Here is a 19,220-nt window from a genome sequence, read left to right as displayed (position 1 = left end):
TTTTTGAGGAATTGTTTCGGTGTCGCAGACCTTATCTAGTTTTTCTTTTGTAATTGAGGCACCTAGGTGAAATGAAAAGATCGTGTGGCATTGGTGGGTGGCAGGCCCCAACCGGGAAAGTTCGGGCGCCGGGTTGCAAGTCTTAACTCAGGCGACAGCGCAATTGGGCGACGTGCGTGGCGGTGGTGGTGAAAGGATGATGAGAATAGTCCACGAGTGGAGATAACGTCCGACCCGGCCAGGAATCGAATCTGGACCTGCGGCATGGTAGGAAAACACGTCACCACTGCGGTGAGGCCAGCTTCACATGGGCCTTTGTTATGTTTTAAGTGTTTGAAGTGATTTTTTACGATATCGTAGCTTGGTGGTTTTCAGTTTTCATTTGGAATATTATCATGGAATTCCAGTTCTTTGATTGGTCTGTCACAGTTTTTCAAAATATGCTGTCAGTTTACTTCAGTGTAAAGTGCGAGTTTTCCATTTCCATTCCTGAACTATTGAGGAATATATCCAAACAAACCGTTCTTGAATGTTTTGTAATACGTTCTTGTGTTATTTATTTATTTATTTTTTGGAGTGTTGTTCGATAATTCTAAGTTTCTCTTTTTCAAAATGCTATATCTGTGCCCTAATAATGTTATCTGGTAGATTTTCCCATTACTGTTTGTTTTCTTGATAAACTAGTCGTCCCTAGCTTCCTTTTTCAGGGATCCATATCTAATGCCAGAAGCTGATTTATTAACTTATTATTAGACTGCTGTTATTGGATTTCTCTGCTTCGGATCTCAAAAATGGCAACATCATCTGGCTCGACAGTTATTGAATATATATTTATTTAGTTACGATCGAGATTTGGCCTATGGTATCATTATGAAGTAATAGTTCACTACGAAGTGCATCAACGTATATTCATTCTTGTTCAGAGGGTAGTATACTCAGGGCAGCTACATTTACATCATTTAATGTCAATTGCATAAGAAAATAGTGTTTCCAGGCATCTACATAAAATATCTTCAACATTTCGCGGCCCTGTCACCAACTGTATAAATATTAATTTTAATTTTAATCATCAAGAGCCTCAGTTGCACCGTTTACCTAGAATGTATATAGGTTTCAGTCGTGATAACCCAACCATCTTTAGAATAACAGTTAACTACCGTTTGTACGTTGTGGACATGGTTCCAGCGGTCGCGAAGTGGGGCCGAGTCAGTTCCAGATAAGTTTTATGGTCTGAGGATAATTTATGGATTTGTAGTTATAGCTTGACGATGTCCGCTATGGACAAACGGTAGTTACTGTTATTCTGAAGAAGGTTGGGTTATCGCGATTGAAACCTTGGTAAATTCTAGGTAAACGGTGCAACTGGGGCTGTTGATTATTAAAATTAATATCTATATAACAGCACTTCATACGATAATTACAGCTGAGTTCATCTTAGTGCTGCACTCTCATTTATCACTGTGCGTTACGAATCACGAGCGCGGTAGTACTTTGAACGACTTCCCGCCGTTGCCCGTCAGTGTGTTGCAAGTGCGCAGTTTTTGTGGCGGCTGAGTGTAGAGACAAAGCAAGGCGGGTGTGGGCGGCGACGCACCAGTGAGACCGCGTCTGGCGCGCCGCCTCCTGGCAACCGCACAAACGGCCGGACCGCCCTGGCCACGCTCTCGCTTTCCGTCTCACTCTTCCCTCCACATATCCCCCCCCCCCCTCTCTCTCTCACTCACCCGCTGCGTCCTTCTAGTTTCCCACTCTTCTTCCACTAGGCAAGACAACATCGTCTTCACGCACGATCTTTGAACCCCATACAACATTCCATTGTACTATGACTTCAGATACGACACAACCGAAGGAGAGCATAGTCCACGGCATTTTGGATACGGTTGTTAAGACAGTTAAAAATACGATCTAAGAAAAAGAAAGGACGCACTACGAAAGAATCGTCCGAATTAGACGGAAATCGTAGATGTGATTTACATGAACAGAAAAATAAATTATTACAGTTTAAGAAAAATAGGATGATTTATTCAAGAGATACAGCGTGATAAATTGAGCAGCCAATAACTCGATTGTCCACCTCTGGCCCTTATGCAAGCCAGATTGACAGAGTTGTTGAATATCCTCCTTAGAGATCTCGTGTCAAATTTTGTCTGTTCGGCCCATTAAATCGTCAAAATCCCAAGCTGATTAATATTCCAAACGTTCTTAATTGAGGAGAGATCTGGCGACCTTGCTGTCCAAGCTACGGTCTAACAAACACGAAGACAACCAGTAGAAAAATCCTCAGTCTGCGGGTATGCATTATGTTGCTGAAATGTACGCCTCAACATCAAAGGCAACAAAACGGAACGTAGAATATTATCGCGATATTGCTGTGCTGTGAGAGTGCTGCGGATGACAAGCCGGTCCGAGTCTCCGAGCGGTTCTAGGCGCTACAGTCTGGAACCGCGCGACCGGTGGATTTATGTTCTTGCTTGTGAATGTCAGTGAGTTATGTGTACAGTTTCAGAATGTTGTGAGCAACACCAGTGGGGTATGAGATAGCGAGAACAGGACAAATCGGTAGTTGTTGAGAACAGCCTCACAAGAAGCGTTAAATTACATTTGAAGAATCAAAAATCTTGCCCTTTGACCCAGCCTATTTTGAAATTCTGACATCAAGAAAGACGTCGTGATCAGAACGTAAAATTATGTCTCAGAGAACGGTAACAAATTTAGCTGTGCACAGTAGTGGACTTTAGGCACCGATGGACTACGTAGAAGTACACCAAGTTATTTACTTATGTTCGCGAGTAATAACGTTAGTGGCGTTCCTCCATCACAGACACCGACGTAACCTTTAGCAGCATAAGCAAGTTCATTCATTTCTGCATGACGTGGATTGGTCGACCATTCATGGGCTATTGGATACAAGGCTAATACGTTAAAAGCCACCATACGGTAGTCAACTGTACTGTAGCAGTGTACGCGTAACACAATTTATCGAACACAAGACAAAATACGCTTTAAGCACTGATAAAACTGTACTCATACTGATGAACATCGAATAGCCAAGTTATTAACAGAATACAGGAACATTTCCACCCAGAACCAATGATCAATCCGCAACAATTCTGTAGCAGTAGTCATAGTTAGAATTTTTGGGATTTGAGGTCTGCCAGTTATGCAACGCACCGTTTTTTTCTCAGTACCCAAACATGTTTCGACACCACTGTGCCATCATCTGTGGGTTATCACTTTTATTTATTCTGCAATGTGAATATTTTTGTTACATGATTATAAAATTATGTGCATTTTTAGTTCGAACAACAGATCGTTTCTTTTTGTAAATACCTTTACATTTGGTGAGCATGAATTTTCTGGACCACTTTTGTGATAATTATTACAGGTAGCTTGCCATCTGCAACCAAACGATGTTGATGAGAAAGATTTTTTTTGCTGAGAGTTAACCTACCATCTAGAGTGTAATTTAGTTTTTCACGATGTTTCCGCGCCTATTTTCGCTTTTACTTATGTTTTCGTGTGGCAGACACTTCCATTCTCCGCATCATGGTGGGATGTTGTGATGCATACGTAACTATAACAAGTATTTTTCACAAATACCGTAGTAAAGCGCTTTTCACTACACCAGAACACAACGTGATTGTGGTTTATTATGTTTCCCAGTTCTGTCGATGTTCATTTATTCACTAGAGAGTTCGGCGCCACATTTGAATTTTATATATATATATATATATATATATATATATATATATATATATATATATGTGTGTGTGTGTGTGTGTGTGTGTGTGTGTGTGTGTGTGTGTGTGTGTGTGTGTGTGTGTGTGTATGTGTGTGTATGTATGTGTATGTGCGCATCTGTGTGTGGGTTTTCTGTGTGTTTCTTAGCTGCGTGTGTTGTCTTTTATATGGTATTGCTATTTGTGTGCAAATGGTGCGTCTTTGCAGATTTTTGGGTACAGAGAAACAACGGTATTTTGCGTAACTGGCGGATCTCATATCCCAAAAATTTTAATTGCAAATACGGCCAATACAGGGAGCTGTAAATCAAAAGATGGATACATAGTGAGAATAGTTTGCTGGTGGCACCCAAGCAGCATTTGCTTGGAGGAACAAAACTGGATACACGGCTTCTTTTTTTCTTCATTGCTCATTTCATTCTGTCCATATGGGGACGGCTAGCAACAGCCCTATTGGTGATCTTCAACCAAGTGATGTTAAAATTATGGATATCTAGTTTTCTTATGTTACAAATAGTAAATACGCAAAAAAAATCCAGTGGCAGACGCTACAAGGGAGGCGTTGTGCATAATGGCTAGGTTTACTATTGAAATTTCGAGATATCAGTTTGCGGGAAGAGTCGAACAACATACTACTTTCTCCCACACACATTTCGCGAAATGACCACAACAAGAAAATTCGAGAAATTAGAGCTGCTAGAGGGACTTACCGACAATCATTCTTCACAGGCGCCAGTCGCGAGTGGTACAGGGTAGAAGAGGTCAGTCAGTGGCTCCAGAAGTGTCCTCCTCCACACCTGGTTAGGTGGCTTCCGGAGTATGATGCAGATGTTGATGTAAAATAATGGGTTAATGTGCAATAAAATGACTTCTTAATGGCTGTGTGGTTGATGATAAGATAATTAGGATGCTGCTTCTGGCAACTCCCTCCAGTTCAGCTCCCAGTATGCGTTCGAAGAAATTATGAAGAGATGAAGGACAACAGGAAATTCAGATAAGTGGAACGTATGTGTGGGATCGGGGAGGAGTGTGGATGATGTTCATCTGAGAAGTGGAATATGTCAGTGGCGGCTACAACAGAAAGGAACGAGGATAGGTTTATGGTGTTTACGATATTGGTCGAGATACTGAAGTTTATATATAAGGAAACAGCATGATGGATGTGGCTACTGTTGGTAGGATGAGCAGATGTCGACTGATTTCCTAGTCGGGAAGAGGGGACTTGTTGAAGTTTCCTTTCTGTATGATATGGAGGTTGTGGAGCTTGGGAAAAACTCAGTGTTTTGATATTCGAGTTTACGGAATGCTTAGGATTAACAAAAATGTTCCAAGACTCTGAGGATTATGGGGTGTGCATACGGAGAAGGTAGACGGAGTGCATAACGTCCAAGAACTTCTAAGGGGTGGTTCAATTTTGAGGGTGTGGAGATCCAAGGGTAGGGCTTCTGTAGGTGTGGATGAGTGTAATCCCGTATGTATTAAGTACAGTCTGTTGTAGGCTTTTTATTGGATGGTTAGTAGACCGGGTGCCAAGGTAATTTATGGTTAATATTTAGTCAGGATATATTAGTGTGTTAGTAAGATGAACGGGATGACTGTGAATGGATAGATAGAAAGCGGGGAGACGAAAGCAATGGGAAGTGCGTTCTGTGATTATTGCCTAGGATTTGATGGGATGAAGTACGTCCTGAAGTGATCGTCGTTGCAGGGCACCGCAGGCCAGGTTGTGGCGCTCGATGACCCTAAGTTTCTCGTCCCGACCGAGAGCAGCACCGCGACAAGTGTATTTTTTGGCGATACCGCGATCGGCGCTTTCCGTATCGGAAGGGGCCACAGGACGTTGCTACTAACGGTCACACTGAAGGAAGTCATCGAAAGCTTGAGTTCGTCTTCAAAACTGACACAACCAGAAGACTGAGGACACATTACCCTGAATTGTGTTTTCCTATGTTTCCAGAATTTTTTGAGGTGAATACTGTGCTGGTTCCTTAAAATAACTCGACATGCGATCTCCTTCTTTCTCTTGTTCAGATCGAGCCTGTGCTCTGTGTGTAATAATATCGACAGGACACTAAATTCTGTCCTTTCCCACAGTCTCGTGCAGGTGCCTGTTCATTAAAAGGAATACAGTGTGGACATGATCGTGAAGCGCTCTTTGTGTCTTTTTGCAGGTATATGGCCTCTTTACCCCCCTGAAGGGGGTGTGCAGCTGCAGTGGCGCCATGCCGCCTGGTCACCATGCGATGAGTCTCGCTAGGAGCTGGTGAGAGCTCCGGGCAGCATGTGGCGGCTCAGCACCGCTCGCTCGCTCTACACGTGGGCGTGGCTGTGGACGCTGCTGGTCGGATGTCTCCTGCAAACGCACGCCGCGCGCAGACCAGTTTATAGTATTCGCATCGGTGAGTCTCTGCCTAGGAATGTCCCTAGGTACCTGGGCCATTGAGAGAACACTGTTGTCAACACCAGCTAACTTCAAGTGAAAGGACCTGTAAAGTGCACATAGCAGCCAGTCGGTTTCAGAGTGTCGATTTTTTTTTTTTTTGTCATCGGTCTTTTGACTGGTTTGACCCAGCCCGCCACGAATTCTATCCCTGTGCCAACTTGTCATCTCAGAGTGTCTATTGCAACCTAAGTCATCAGTTATGCGCTGCATGTATTGCAGTCTCTATCTTCCCCTACAGTTTTTAGCCTCTACTGTCCTCGGTTCTACCGTTGAAGTTATTCACGACGTCTTAACAGACGTCTTGTCATGCTGTCCCTTCTTCTTGTCAGTGTTTCCCATACATTCCTCTCCCTGTGGAGGACCTGCTCATTCCTTATCTTATGGGGACACCTAATTTTCATCTTTCCTCTGTAGCATCATATGTCAAATGCTTTGATTCTCTTCTGTTCCAGTTTTCCCACAGTCTTTCTTTTACTACCGTTGAAAGGTCTCTGTTGGATTCCTTTCATGTTAATTTCTTAAAACTGTTGTCATTTACGGCATACATTCCACTTCTAAATTTACTGTGGTGTTTCTGACTATCTGGGAGGAGACTGAGCAGTGGAACGTGTTACTTTTACACATAAACAAGAACGATCTGTCGCACTACTACACTTTAAAACACTCTTTATATGTTATTCATCACACATAGTCTCATACGGAACCTACATCCGCTTCCTTTTATATACTGTACATGGTAAGATACTGTTATCCCCCTTCCCTTCTGTGTGAAAGTATGAATGATCAAATGTGTTTCTAGTTGTAAGCTTGATAGTAGCAGACAAGCCTGTCTGTTAGGGAACAGTAGGACCAACATCGGAACAGATAGCTACGCTTTCTAAAAGCAAAGAGGTTTCTGTTCTTAGTATAGTCCTGTCCGTCCCTTGTCATGTTGGTATAGGGAGCTGCCTCTCTGCTCACTTCCGTTTGTATCTGTGAAGCACCTTCGGTAGGGACCCACGGCAGTCTGTCTGCGGCGAGCGTCTGAAGTGGTAAGATCTCCGGCTAAGCGCGTCTCTGCTAAGTCCGTAGGACAATGAATTTCTTAAGTTCAGCCTAACTGAAAATTTAACCACCTTTATTTCACGTTTAAATCTAAAATATTTAATGTTATCTTAAATTGCAACGCAGTGTAATTCGAGTGTGAAGTTCAGAATATCTTCCAGTAGTTGCCACTACTTTGTGAGTAAAGTGGAACCACGTGTTGAAGATCCGTAACTGTAACTAAGATCATCAATCTTAAATGCGAATGTGCGTGAGATTATAACGTCTCGTTTTGACAATATTTTTCAATATAGCAACTTTTCTTTATGTTCAACCCACGTGAGGTGTACTTTGTGAGACCAGTTCCACGTGCTTATACCATTGTTTGACCCATCAGGTTAATAGTAAGACGATAGTAAGCACTTCGAAGTTTTTCTTTTGTAAACTAAGTTTCGATGTAATTTATTTTAATCATCAAAATTATTGTGGAGTTGCGCTCTTTGTGTAAACCAAGATGACCACGTGAAGCATGTGGTGTAATCATCAAAGTAGGCCTCAGCTATTCTTTTCCGGAAGATTTCACAGAGAGTCAGTATGAAATTAATATACCAGTGTGTGGTAATTTCATGACGGACAGGATTGCGCTACAAACGTAACTTCTTTGGGTGAAAATTGAATAGGTCGGTTGTGGTTAATTTCCTCTTGCATACGTTTCAACGTTCTTCGTGTGTTATATTATGAATACAGTGTTGTATGCAGTCTCCCATCTTGGCTCCATATTTGATGTGTTCCGTAAGATTACAAACTCACATTTTCACAATCCTAAAGAAGACACCAGTTTAGTTATGAATCAAGTTTAATATGCTGAAATTTTAAACGGAACAATGATCAATGTTAAAATATATGTCCAAATACAAACTGATTTATTTCTTTTTATTTAAATTCTCATATATATATCACCGTTTGTCGTATGACTATTAAAAGTTTATACTTAATGTTAGTCTGGTTGGGAATTTGGTACGCTAGACTGGATACCTGGTGAAACAGATGCTCTGTAATGCAAGGTTAACTTCCCCAGATAGCTCACAGCTTTTAACTCGCTTTTATTGTCTTGAATATCAGCACCGCTTTCAGAACAACTTAATGCATCAACATTACACCGTATTATTATTTACTTTCATTTTTAAATATTCATTCCCTACTGAAGTTGACAAGACAGGCGTTGGTAGATGTCGTGTGCTTTTTCAGTCAAATTTCATTGAAGATGTCGCTCACTGTGAATGTCTGGAAGGGGACTGCCAATCTGGAATTCACCTGATAACCATGGAAAAACTCCCAAAAGTATTAACCAGAACTTCGGGATTGCACCTATTTCAACTTTTTTCTGGAAGAACTTTGTTTCGGACAAAGAAAGAAGTATGTGTGCGTGAGTGAATTGTAATAGTTCCTTTTTTCTGTTACTGGCCAAGAAGTGAGTCCATTGTAGATCTCGGTTCCAATTCAGCCGTATTCTGGTTGACTGAGAGTAGAAATGGAGCAAAAGAGTTCCCAACTGAGAATATTTGGGAGAGTCTTTCAAGTTCCGGAAATCGCCTGGTAATAAAGGGAAAACTCCCTAATGTCTTGGTGGGAGCTTGAGGAATGAGACCATTTTCGTTTCACTGCCTCGGATGATGTTAGATATGGCAGTCATGCACAACGCATTGCACAACTGCGAAAGATCAGCCTCTGGTAAGAGCACAAAACGAACAAAAATTTCATGACACGTTATGAATGGCCAGTTAAACTGAATCGGGGTGGACGAGAATACATTTGTCTTTCTAACTCTTTCCCATGTCTTTCAGATATAAGAGGCGTAGAGGTTAAAGCACTATATTCGCATTTTGTAACGTAATAGCTCTGAGCACTATGGGACTCAACTTCTGAGGTCATCAGTCCCCTAGAACTTAGAACTACTTAAACTTAACTAAGCTAAGGACATCACACACATCCATGCCCGAGGCAGGATTCGAACCTGCGACCGTAGCGGGCTCGCGGTTCCAGACTGTAGCGCCTAGAACCGCACGGCCACTACGCCCGGCTATTTGCATTCTGGAAATATTTAAATGTTCATTCGATCGCCCAGATATAGAAGGTGATTCGTTAGCCTTGTTACAAACTTTCACCGATGCTGTAGAAGGGTAAGTCAATTTGAGGTAAGGGGCCCTGGCCCCGGAACGACTGATTGGAACTCAAAATCGTTCTGACACCTCTAATAGTTGAATACATGTAGCGAGACTGTCATTGCTAGGATTGTACTGTAGGTTAGGCAATCACCACGAGATATAGAGGCTGCGATGATTACTCAACCAATACAATATAGTTAGCGAACTGTGTACTGACATGAGCAATCCTGGCGTACAGTGTGTGTACTGTAGCAAACTGCAGTCTGCATTTACAAGTGGAAGTATTAATACTTCAGCTTCAACATTTCGTTGAAAAGGAACAGCAACTTAATTTAAATTCCTTAAAGCAGTTATTAACGGTTCTGTCAACAGTTGCCGACCGCGGTGATCTCGCGGTTCTATGCGCGCAGTCCGGAACCGTGCGACTGCTACGGTGGCAGGTTCGAATCCTGCCTCGGGCATGGATGTGTGTGATGTCCTTAGGTTAGTTAGGTTTAATTAGTTCTAAGTTCTAGGGGACTAATGACCACAGCAGTTGAGTCCCATAGTGCTCAGAGCCATTTGAACCATTTTTTGTCAACAGTTGCAGTATTTATTAGGCAACTAGTTTCGAATCTTAAAAGTTCAATTTCAGGCCTGGTCTACTGAGGCTGCACTGACAGTGCCTGGTCTTAATAATAAACGTTGAGTGGCAACATGTGCTCTATAAATGTTTGCACGATGAATGCCAGAATACTAACCTACCTGTTACCAAGTCTAAAAAATTTTGCAACTGTTGATATAATCATCAATAAACGCCTTAAGGAAGTACTAATGTCGATCAGCCATGAACAAGGAGAGTCGTACCCCTTGCGGAACTTGCAGACACGATTTTCGTGCATAGGCAACTAAATGGAAGTAGCGGAGAAGAGGAAGGGCTGTATTGGGTCATCGACGCTGGAGGACGCCATTTTTAAATACTGTTGTAAATGCAGCAGCTTGTGAAACTAGGACATGTGAATGGAATTCGTAAGTACTGTACAAGAGACATACGACTTCCAGTCTCTCGCTGATATCAAGTTATGTTTTCCGTTACTGGTCCAGGGAAAATTATCTGAGGATATTGGGGAATATTCAGCGGGAATTCTGTACGTCATGATCAGGATTCGGAGGTTGGGGCTCTTAGTTTGAGCGCTGAACGAGGTTAAGGCGGAACTTGAGTATATATTTGTTCATGTCTTTTGACTTGGTCGTTTCCCAACTAGGGTCCTTTACCTCAAACTCATACATTTAACCTTCTCCTTCACCCTTGAAAACTGGTAACATTACCACGGGAACACTCAGTCTATAATTAGGGTGACTTCATCGTCTTAGAGTCGTCAAACCATAATCTTGTTTCCTTTCTTTCTCCCGTCCTTTCCCTTTCACACACAATTGGACAATTCTAGTGGTGAGACACGTCCCACTTCCAGAAGGGCTTCCTAATGCCAAATTCCTTATCGGTCGAAGCTGTAGTAGAAAAATGTGAGGAAGAATAATTAGATGGAATCAAATTACAGAACTGCTGCCGTATGCACCTACTCCTTAAGGATTTCAATAGCGCATGCTTTGCCGGCGGAAGTTAGTAATAGCAATTAGTTCGACCATTTTCAGTCGGCTCATATCCCTGAATGAGTGTGGTAGCGAAACGGTTGAAGGACAGGACCATCATTGCGGAAGGTGTGGCTTAGATATCCCTCTAACCTCTGAAAAGTCCTGTGTTTTCGTCAAATCTCTACACGCGTTACCAAGATATTCCTTTCACCAAAGCCACAACTGATTTCCTTTCGATGTCCTTACCCACGTAAGTGAATATTTAATAATTATTATATTACTTAGAGGTAGATGCAATGTGTAACTCTAACCTTCTTGTCTCATGATTCCTGCAATATTCTATAGGATACATGGCGTATGGTGGCGATTCCCTACATGAAGCGGCCGCAGAATTTCCACAGTTCCTTCACGTAACACAAGACATCTCGACATGCAAACCGAATTCGTATTCTGCCAACAAACGAAACACAGCCTGGAGATCCTAATGTGACAGGCTGAAGCTTTATCCAAACATTTCATTCTACCATCAGGAACCGACTACTTTAACGATTCAGTTTAACCTTCTTACAACCTGCGCAAATAACTAAATTGTACGTAGTGAAGTGACTGCAAATATTATTCACACAGTATCATAATGTAGATCATAGAGTTTTCCATAGCAATTTACTGTGACTTTGTTGCGGTCAAGTCGACTATTACATCGAGCCCTTACAAAGAAATAGAAACTTCTCCCAAATTATTGTTACAGCTGATGAAAGTATGAAATCGAATTAATACAGTCCCGGGGCGAATATTCCCGTTTTAAGAAAGTGCATAAAATTAACACGGAAATTTCTCCCAGTAAATTAGCCACTCGTAAAACTCACTTTATTCAACTGTTTGCTCAGCTGGCGTGTTCGACGAGTCGGGCCCGCCGGCGCTGGTGCAGGCGTTCCGGTCTGCGGTGGCAGCCATCAACATGCAGACGCGGGCGGACGCCATCCTGGGCCGCCTCGACCGCCGGCCCCTACTCGACGCCCAGGAGGTCACTGTCAGCGCGCTCGACAGCTTCGGCACTGGCAGGAAGAGTGAGTCTTCGCCTTTTCTTGCCGGCGATAACTCCCAGCGAGCGTGTACAGAGCACGATAACTTCGCTAAACAACTTGTTCATCTACACTGGTTACAATAAATTAAGGAAAGAAATAGGAGTAACATATTATGTAAATTGTTGGTTGAGGGGAGGGCGGGGTTGGAAGGAAAAGAAAGGGAAGGGACTATTGGTGTCAGCTGCATCGGAATCAGTGTGCTGACAACCGAAATGTACGCCGGACGGAGACCCGAACCAGGGCTCACCTGCTTACTACGTAGTTGCGTTAACTACTGCGCATACTGGACACAGTGTTTATCCCAATAGCATGGAATACCTCGGCAGGCCTGCTTACCGACCCACGTTTCCACTCAGCTCCACCTATACACAATCCCCACCCTCCATGCTCGTTACTTTGAGTTTTCCGTAGGAGGTCGAACGTGCACTGGTGGTTGAGTATTCATTGAGGACATGTCCGAAACAACAGACACTACGCATTCATGTAACTGATATGCCTAGAAACGGAAGGAATCCACCACTTTCAGTGCGGATGCAAAGTTACGTTACACCTCCTGCCGGGATCTCACAGTAGCGACCATGAAGGACGTGGAAGTGGACTTCGGATAGGTGACGCTGGTGGGAATGTGGGTCGACAGAGAGACATACCATGACAGTCCACGCAATTGCGATAAACACTGTGAGTGGGTGGAACTATGGTTAACACAACTGCATATTAAGCAGGAGATCCCAGGTTCGATTTCCAGTCTGGCACACACCTTCACTCGTCGCCGCTGATTCCGCCTATAGTCCCAATGCAGCTAAGACCAATGGTCCCTTCACTTTCCTTTCCTTTCTCCCCCCTCCACCTACAATTTATACTATGCATCAAAGCTGCTGATTCCTCGTGGTGTCTGTTCTTTCAGACACGTTCTAAATCTTTTGTAGCGAATGTGAAGATAAATACTGACAACGCATGACACAGGAAAACGTAATTTCAGGCAGGTGGTTTAAGTTAGAAGATACACTACTGGCCATTAAAATTGCTACACCACGAAGATGATGTGCTACAGACGCGAAATTTTACCGACAGGAAGAAGATGCTGTGATATGCAAATGATTAGTTTTTCAGAGCATTCACACAAGGCTGGCGCCGGTGGCGACACCAACAACGTGCCGACATAAGGAAAGTTTCCAACCGATTTCTCATACACAAACAGCAGTTGACCGGCGTTGCCTGGTGAAACGTTGTTGTGATGCCTAGCGTAAGGAGGAGAAATGCGTACCATCACGTTTCCGACTTTGATAAAGGTCGGATTGTGGCCTAACGCGATTGCGGTTTATCGTATCGCGACACTGCTGCTCACGTTGGTCGAGATCCAAGGACTGTTAGCAGAATATGGAATCGGTGGATTCAGGAGGGTAATACGGAACGCCGTGCTGGATCCCAACGGCCTCGTATCACTAGCAGTCGAGATGAGAGGCATCTTATCCGCATGGCTGTAACAGATGGGGGCATTTGCAATACAACAACCATCTGCACGAACAATTCGACGACGTTTGCAGCAGCATGGGCTATCAGCTCCGAGACCAAGGCTGTGGTTACCCTTGACCCTGCATCAGACAGCAGCGCCTGCGATGGTCTACTCAACGACGAACCTGGATGCACGAATGGCAAAACGTAATTTTTTCGTTTGAATTCATATTCTGTTTACACCATCACGATGGTCGCTTTCGTGTTTGGCGACATCGCGGTGCATGCACATTGGAAGGGTGTATTTGTCATCGCCTTACTGGAGTATCACCCGGCTTGATGGTATGGAGTGCCATTGGTTACACGTCTCGATCACCTCTTGTTCGCACAGACGGCACTTGAACAGTGGAAGATACATTTCAGATGTGTTACGACCCGTGGATCTACCCTTCATTCGATCCCTGCGAAACCCTACATTTGAGCAGGATAAAGCACGACCGCATGTTGCAGGTCCTGTACGGGCCTTTTTGGGTACAGAAAATGTTCGACTGCTGCCCTGGCCAGTACATTCTCCAAATCTCTCACCAATTGAAAATGTCTGGTCAATGGTGGCCGAGCAACTGGCTCGTTACAATAAACCAGTCACTACCCTTGATGAACTGTGCATTCGTGTTGAAGCTGTATGGGCAGCTGTACCTGTACACGCCATTCATGCTCTATTTGATTCAATGCCCAGGCGTATCAAGGCCGTTATTAATGCCAGAGGTGGTTGTTCTGGAATCTGATTTCTCAGGGTCTATGCACCCAAATTGCGTGAAAATGTAATCAAATGTTAGTTCTAGTATAATATATTTTTCCAGTGAATACCCGTTTATCATCTGCATTTCCTCTTGGTGTAGCAATTTTAATGACCAGTAGTGAAGGATAAAGATGTGTCATAATGGTTCATCGCAAGTAGCGTTAACTTGGTGAATACGAAACAACGTATTTCGGTCATTATGCGTCGGGCACTAGCGGAGCGTCATTGCGATTGTGAGCAGCCTATGAAGTTAAATGAAGCCGGAGTGTTTCTGAAATGGTTATCGATGCGCACTCGCAAAACGGGAAAGGCAGCTGAAATCCTTGATCAACGTAACAATATCAACTAATGGACGGCTGTCAGCCGTCCCAGTAAAGTGGGGCGACTTGGACCCTCAAGTCGCGACAACACATCACCGGACACTGCCACGACCGACTAAAAACAAACAGCACACGTGTAATTCGAATCAAAATCAGTGTCCAACATGAGTAACTTAGAGGTAGATATTCTCGGGTTAGTGAAGTAACTTATATTACTAAACAAATGTAGGTCTTCGAGCCCAGGTTGTACATAAACTAGATTCTTTTCAGAGTATGCTGATGTAATAGCCGGCAGCTGTGACCGTGCGGTTCTATGCGCTTCAGTCCAGAACCACGCTGCTGCTACAGTCGCAGGTTCGTATCCTGCCTCGGGCATGGATGTGTGTGGTGTCTTTAGGTTAGTTTGGTTTAAGTAGTTCTAAGTCTAGGGGACTGATTACCTCAGATGTTACGTCCCATAGTGCTTAGAGCCATTTTTGAACTGATGCAGTAGGTCTATACCTAACAATGATAAACCACCGAACGCTTGAAGAAAGATCCGTTCCCAGAGGCTGGGAAGCTACACAGATCACGCCAGTATTTAAGAAAAGCAATAGGAGTAACCCAGTAAATTACATGCCCGTTTCATGAACGTCGGTATACAACAGGATTTGGAAACATATATTGTGTTCGAACATTATGAACTACCTTGAAGAGAACGGTCTATTGACACACACTCAATATGGATTTAAAAACATCGTTCTTGTGAAACACAAGTAGCTCTTTTCTCACACGAAGTGTCGAGTGCTATCGAGAAAGGATGGCAGACCGATTCCGCATTTCGAGATTTCCAAAAGGCTTTTGACCACGTATCTCATAAGCGACTTCTAATTAAATTGCGAGCTTGTGGAACATAGTCACAGTTACGCGACTGGATTCGTAATTTCCTGTGAGGGAGGTCACAGTTCGTAGTAATTGACGGAATGCCATCGAGTAAAACAGAAGTGCTTTCTGGCGTTCCTCAAGGTAGTATAACAGGCCGTCTATTGTTCATATAAATGATTTAGGAAATAATCTGAGCAGCCGGCTTAGGTTGTTGCAGATAATGTTACTTTTATCTTCTAGTAAAGTCTAGAAGATCAATAGCAATTGAAAAACGATTTATGTAAGATATCTGTGTGGTTCGGAAATTGGCAATTGACCCTCAATAATGAAAAGTGAGAGGTAATTCACATGAGTCCTGAGAGAAATCCGTCAGTCTTCGGTTAACGATAAATAAATCAATTCTAAAGGTCGTAAATTCAACTAAATACCTAGGAATTACAATAATGACAACTTAAAGTGATAAGAACGCGGAGAAAACGTTGGGAGGAAATCGAACCAAAGACTGCGTTTTATTAGCAGAACATTTAGAAGATGCAACATTTCTACTAAAGAGACTGCCTATGCTACGATTGTCCGTCCTCTTTTGGAGTACTGCTGCGCAGAGTGGAATCCTTACCAGATAGGATTAACGGAGTACATCGAGAAAGTTTAAAGAAGGGCAGCGCTTTTTGTGTTATCGAGAAATAGGGGAGAGAGCGTCACGTACGTGATATAGGGTTTGGGGTGGACATTATTAAAACAAAGGCGTTTTTCGTTGCTGCGGCGAGATTTTAACATGAAATTTCAATCACCAACTTTCCCTTCTGAATGCAAAAATATTTTGTTGACGGTGACCTACATAGGGAGAAACGATCATGATAATAAAATAAGGGAAATCAGAGTTCGCTCGGAAAGATGCAGGTGTTTCTTTTCTCCGTGCGCTGATTGAGTGCTGAATAGTAGAGAATTAGCGTCAAGATTATTCGATGGTTCGATGAACCTCTACTAGGCACTTAAGGGTAATTCGCAGAGTAACTATGTAGATGGAGAACTGCCGCCGGTTTTCCGCCATTCACAGCGCAAAACACGGCTCCCATACCAAGTATTTCGTGTCAGAATCATTGTACAAAATTCTGTCGGTGTACAGACAGCGCCACTTCTGAGCTGCAACTCGACCTTTCGAAGATAAGCAAAAACGTTTTCGTTAGCAGATGGTATCGGGGCAACACGATTGTAATCTGCCCTCACGGAGTGGGTACACTGCACTAGATCTTGGACCAAATGAATTCCATACACTCAAAAATTGTATTTACTCTGTTGGTAGAAACGGAATGTAAGTTGTTGTTCTTCAACTTGTTGGTCCCCCGGAAATTAGATGGAGATTGGGTCATTGAGTCTAAAGAAACCCGACGCATACAGACGCATATGAGGGCGGAGGGGGGTCGACGCATACAGATGCATATGAGGGGGGAGGGGGGTCAGTAAGTAACGCAACACATTTTTTCTCGGCAAGTTTCTGTTGAAAAAATGCGGAATTTTCTGTGGAATATCACTGGACTGTCCTTCCCCATCCATCCTACAGCTCGGATCTTGCATCTTCCGGCTTTCATACGTTTCGCCCAATGAAGGACGCACTCCGTGGAATGCAGAAGGTGGACAACATGGAGGTTGTTGATGCAACAAGATGTCAGCCGCGACATCGACCATTAGAATGGGATCATGCGGGCATAACAAGCTCTCCCAGTAAGGTCGGGTAAGGCCGTCGCATTGAACGGACATTATGCTAAAATACAGGGCTTTCTAGCAAAAAAAGACGAGAATAATATGGTGTATTGGAATCCTGAATAAACCAACTTGGTTTCAGAAAAATACACTACTGGCCATTAAAATTACTCAACCAAGAAGAAATGCAGATGATAAACGGGTATTCATTGGAAAAATATATTATACTAGAACTGACTAGTGATAACATTTTCACGCAATTTAGGTGCACAGATCTTGAGAAATCAGTACCCAGAACAACTACCTCTGGCCGTAATAACGGCCTTGAAGCGCCTGGGTATTGAGTCAAACAGAGTTTGGATGGCGTGTACAGGTACAGCTCCCCATGCAGCTTCAACACGATACCACAGTTCATCAAGAGTAGTGACTGGCGTATTGTGACGAGCCAGTTGCTCGGCCACCATTGACCAGACATTTTCAGTTGGTGAGAGATCTGGAGAATGTGCTGGCCAGGGCAGCGGTCGAACATTTTCTGTATCCAGAAAGACCAGTACAGGACCTGCAACATGTGATCGTCCATTATCCAGCTGAAATGTAGGATTTCGCAGGGATCGAATGAAGGGTAGAGCCACGGGTTGTAACACATCTGAAATGTAACGTCCACTGTTCAAAATGCAGTCAATGTGAACAAGAGGTGACCGAGACGTGTAAACAATTGCACGCCATACCATCACGCCGGGTGATACGCCAGTATGGCGATGACGAATACACGCTTCCAATGTGCGTTCACCGCTATGTCGCCAAACACGGATGCGACCATAATGATGCTGAAAACAGAATCTGGATTCATCCGAAAAATTGGCGTTTTGCCATTCGTGCACTCTGGTTCGTCGTTGAGTACACCATCGCAGTACACCAACGCGAGCAGCAGTGTCGCGATACGATAAACCGCAATCGTTATAGGCCACAATCCGACCTTTATCAAAGTCGGAAACGTGATGGTACGCATTTCTCCTCCTTACACGACGCATCACAACAACGTTTCACCAGGCAACGCCGGTCAGCTGCTGTTTGTGTATGAGAAATCGATTGCAAACTTGCCTCATGTCAGCACGTTGTAGGTGTCGCCCCCGGCGCCAACCTTGTGTGAATGCTCTGAAAAGCTAATCATTTGCATAACAAAGAATCTTCTTCCTGTCGGCTAAATTTATCGTCTGTAGCACGTCATCTTCGTGGTGAAGCAATTTTAATGGCCCGTAGTGTACATTTGGAAACTTCCCCATTGAAAATTAAGAATGATAGTGCTGGAAAAACTCTCAGTTATTTGATACAGAGACAACCGAGTAAAACTGAACGTACTCACATAGTTTTCTCTTTACTAATTCTGATCGTCACTAAACTGACACAGAATATTTTTAGCGCAACGCAATCTGACTTTCAATAATCCCTACAAAAAAAATTGTTCAAATGGCTCTGAGCGCTATGGGACTCAACTGCTGTGGTCATTAGTCCCCTAGAACTTAGAACTACTTAAACCTAACTAACCTAAGGACATCACACACATCCATGCCCCAGGCAGGATTCGAACCTGCGACAGTAGCAGTCGCACGGTTCCGGACTGTGCGCCTAGAACCGCGAGACCACCGCGGCTGGCTAATCCCTACGAAAGAATAGCCTTGATTAACAGTAACTTATAACTTTCATGAATCAGTTACCTCATAAAAATCGTTTTTACTCTAACTACACAGCCAGCGTGAATACTGCCAGCTAAATAAAATGTTCTAATTAGTGAAGGCATTAACTACTGATAGGCATAGTTAACAAATGAAAGATTTTGATAGAGAACGAACAATGTATTTACCGTAATAGTGTGCAAAAGTCATTATAAATATCACTTCGTGACATCCATTTTTACAAATTTCCTTTTTCTGACGGACACACGTCCAGATCGTCCGCTCATAGTAACCTCTCAAAACTCTGGCATCTCTCTCCCCACATCTACCTCTGGTGACGGCTCACCTCCAACTGCCCAAAGCTACGCGCTTTTCACATCCAA

The 19,220-nt window shown here is 43.4% G+C and overlaps 1 protein-coding gene across 1 annotated transcript in view; it reads left to right on the top strand.

The window, feature by feature from the left end:
- LOC126324303 (glutamate receptor ionotropic, kainate 2-like) overlaps positions 1–19,220 on the top strand; it is a 206,047-nt gene that overhangs the window by 32,930 nt on the left and 153,897 nt on the right. Inside the window, exons 2-3 of the mRNA XM_049994948.1 lie at positions 5,912–6,139; positions 11,831–12,010. Of these exons, the coding sequence (XP_049850905.1) occupies positions 6,022–6,139; positions 11,831–12,010 (298 nt within the window). The 5' untranslated portion in view covers positions 5,912–6,021. The remainder of the gene's footprint in view (positions 1–5,911; positions 6,140–11,830; positions 12,011–19,220) is intronic.

Source organism: Schistocerca gregaria, chromosome 2 (assembly GCF_023897955.1).
Source record: "Schistocerca gregaria isolate iqSchGreg1 chromosome 2, iqSchGreg1.2, whole genome shotgun sequence".
Lineage (NCBI taxonomy): Eukaryota > Metazoa > Arthropoda > Insecta > Orthoptera > Acrididae > Schistocerca > Schistocerca gregaria.
This window is presented reverse-complemented; position numbering and strand designations above follow the sequence as displayed.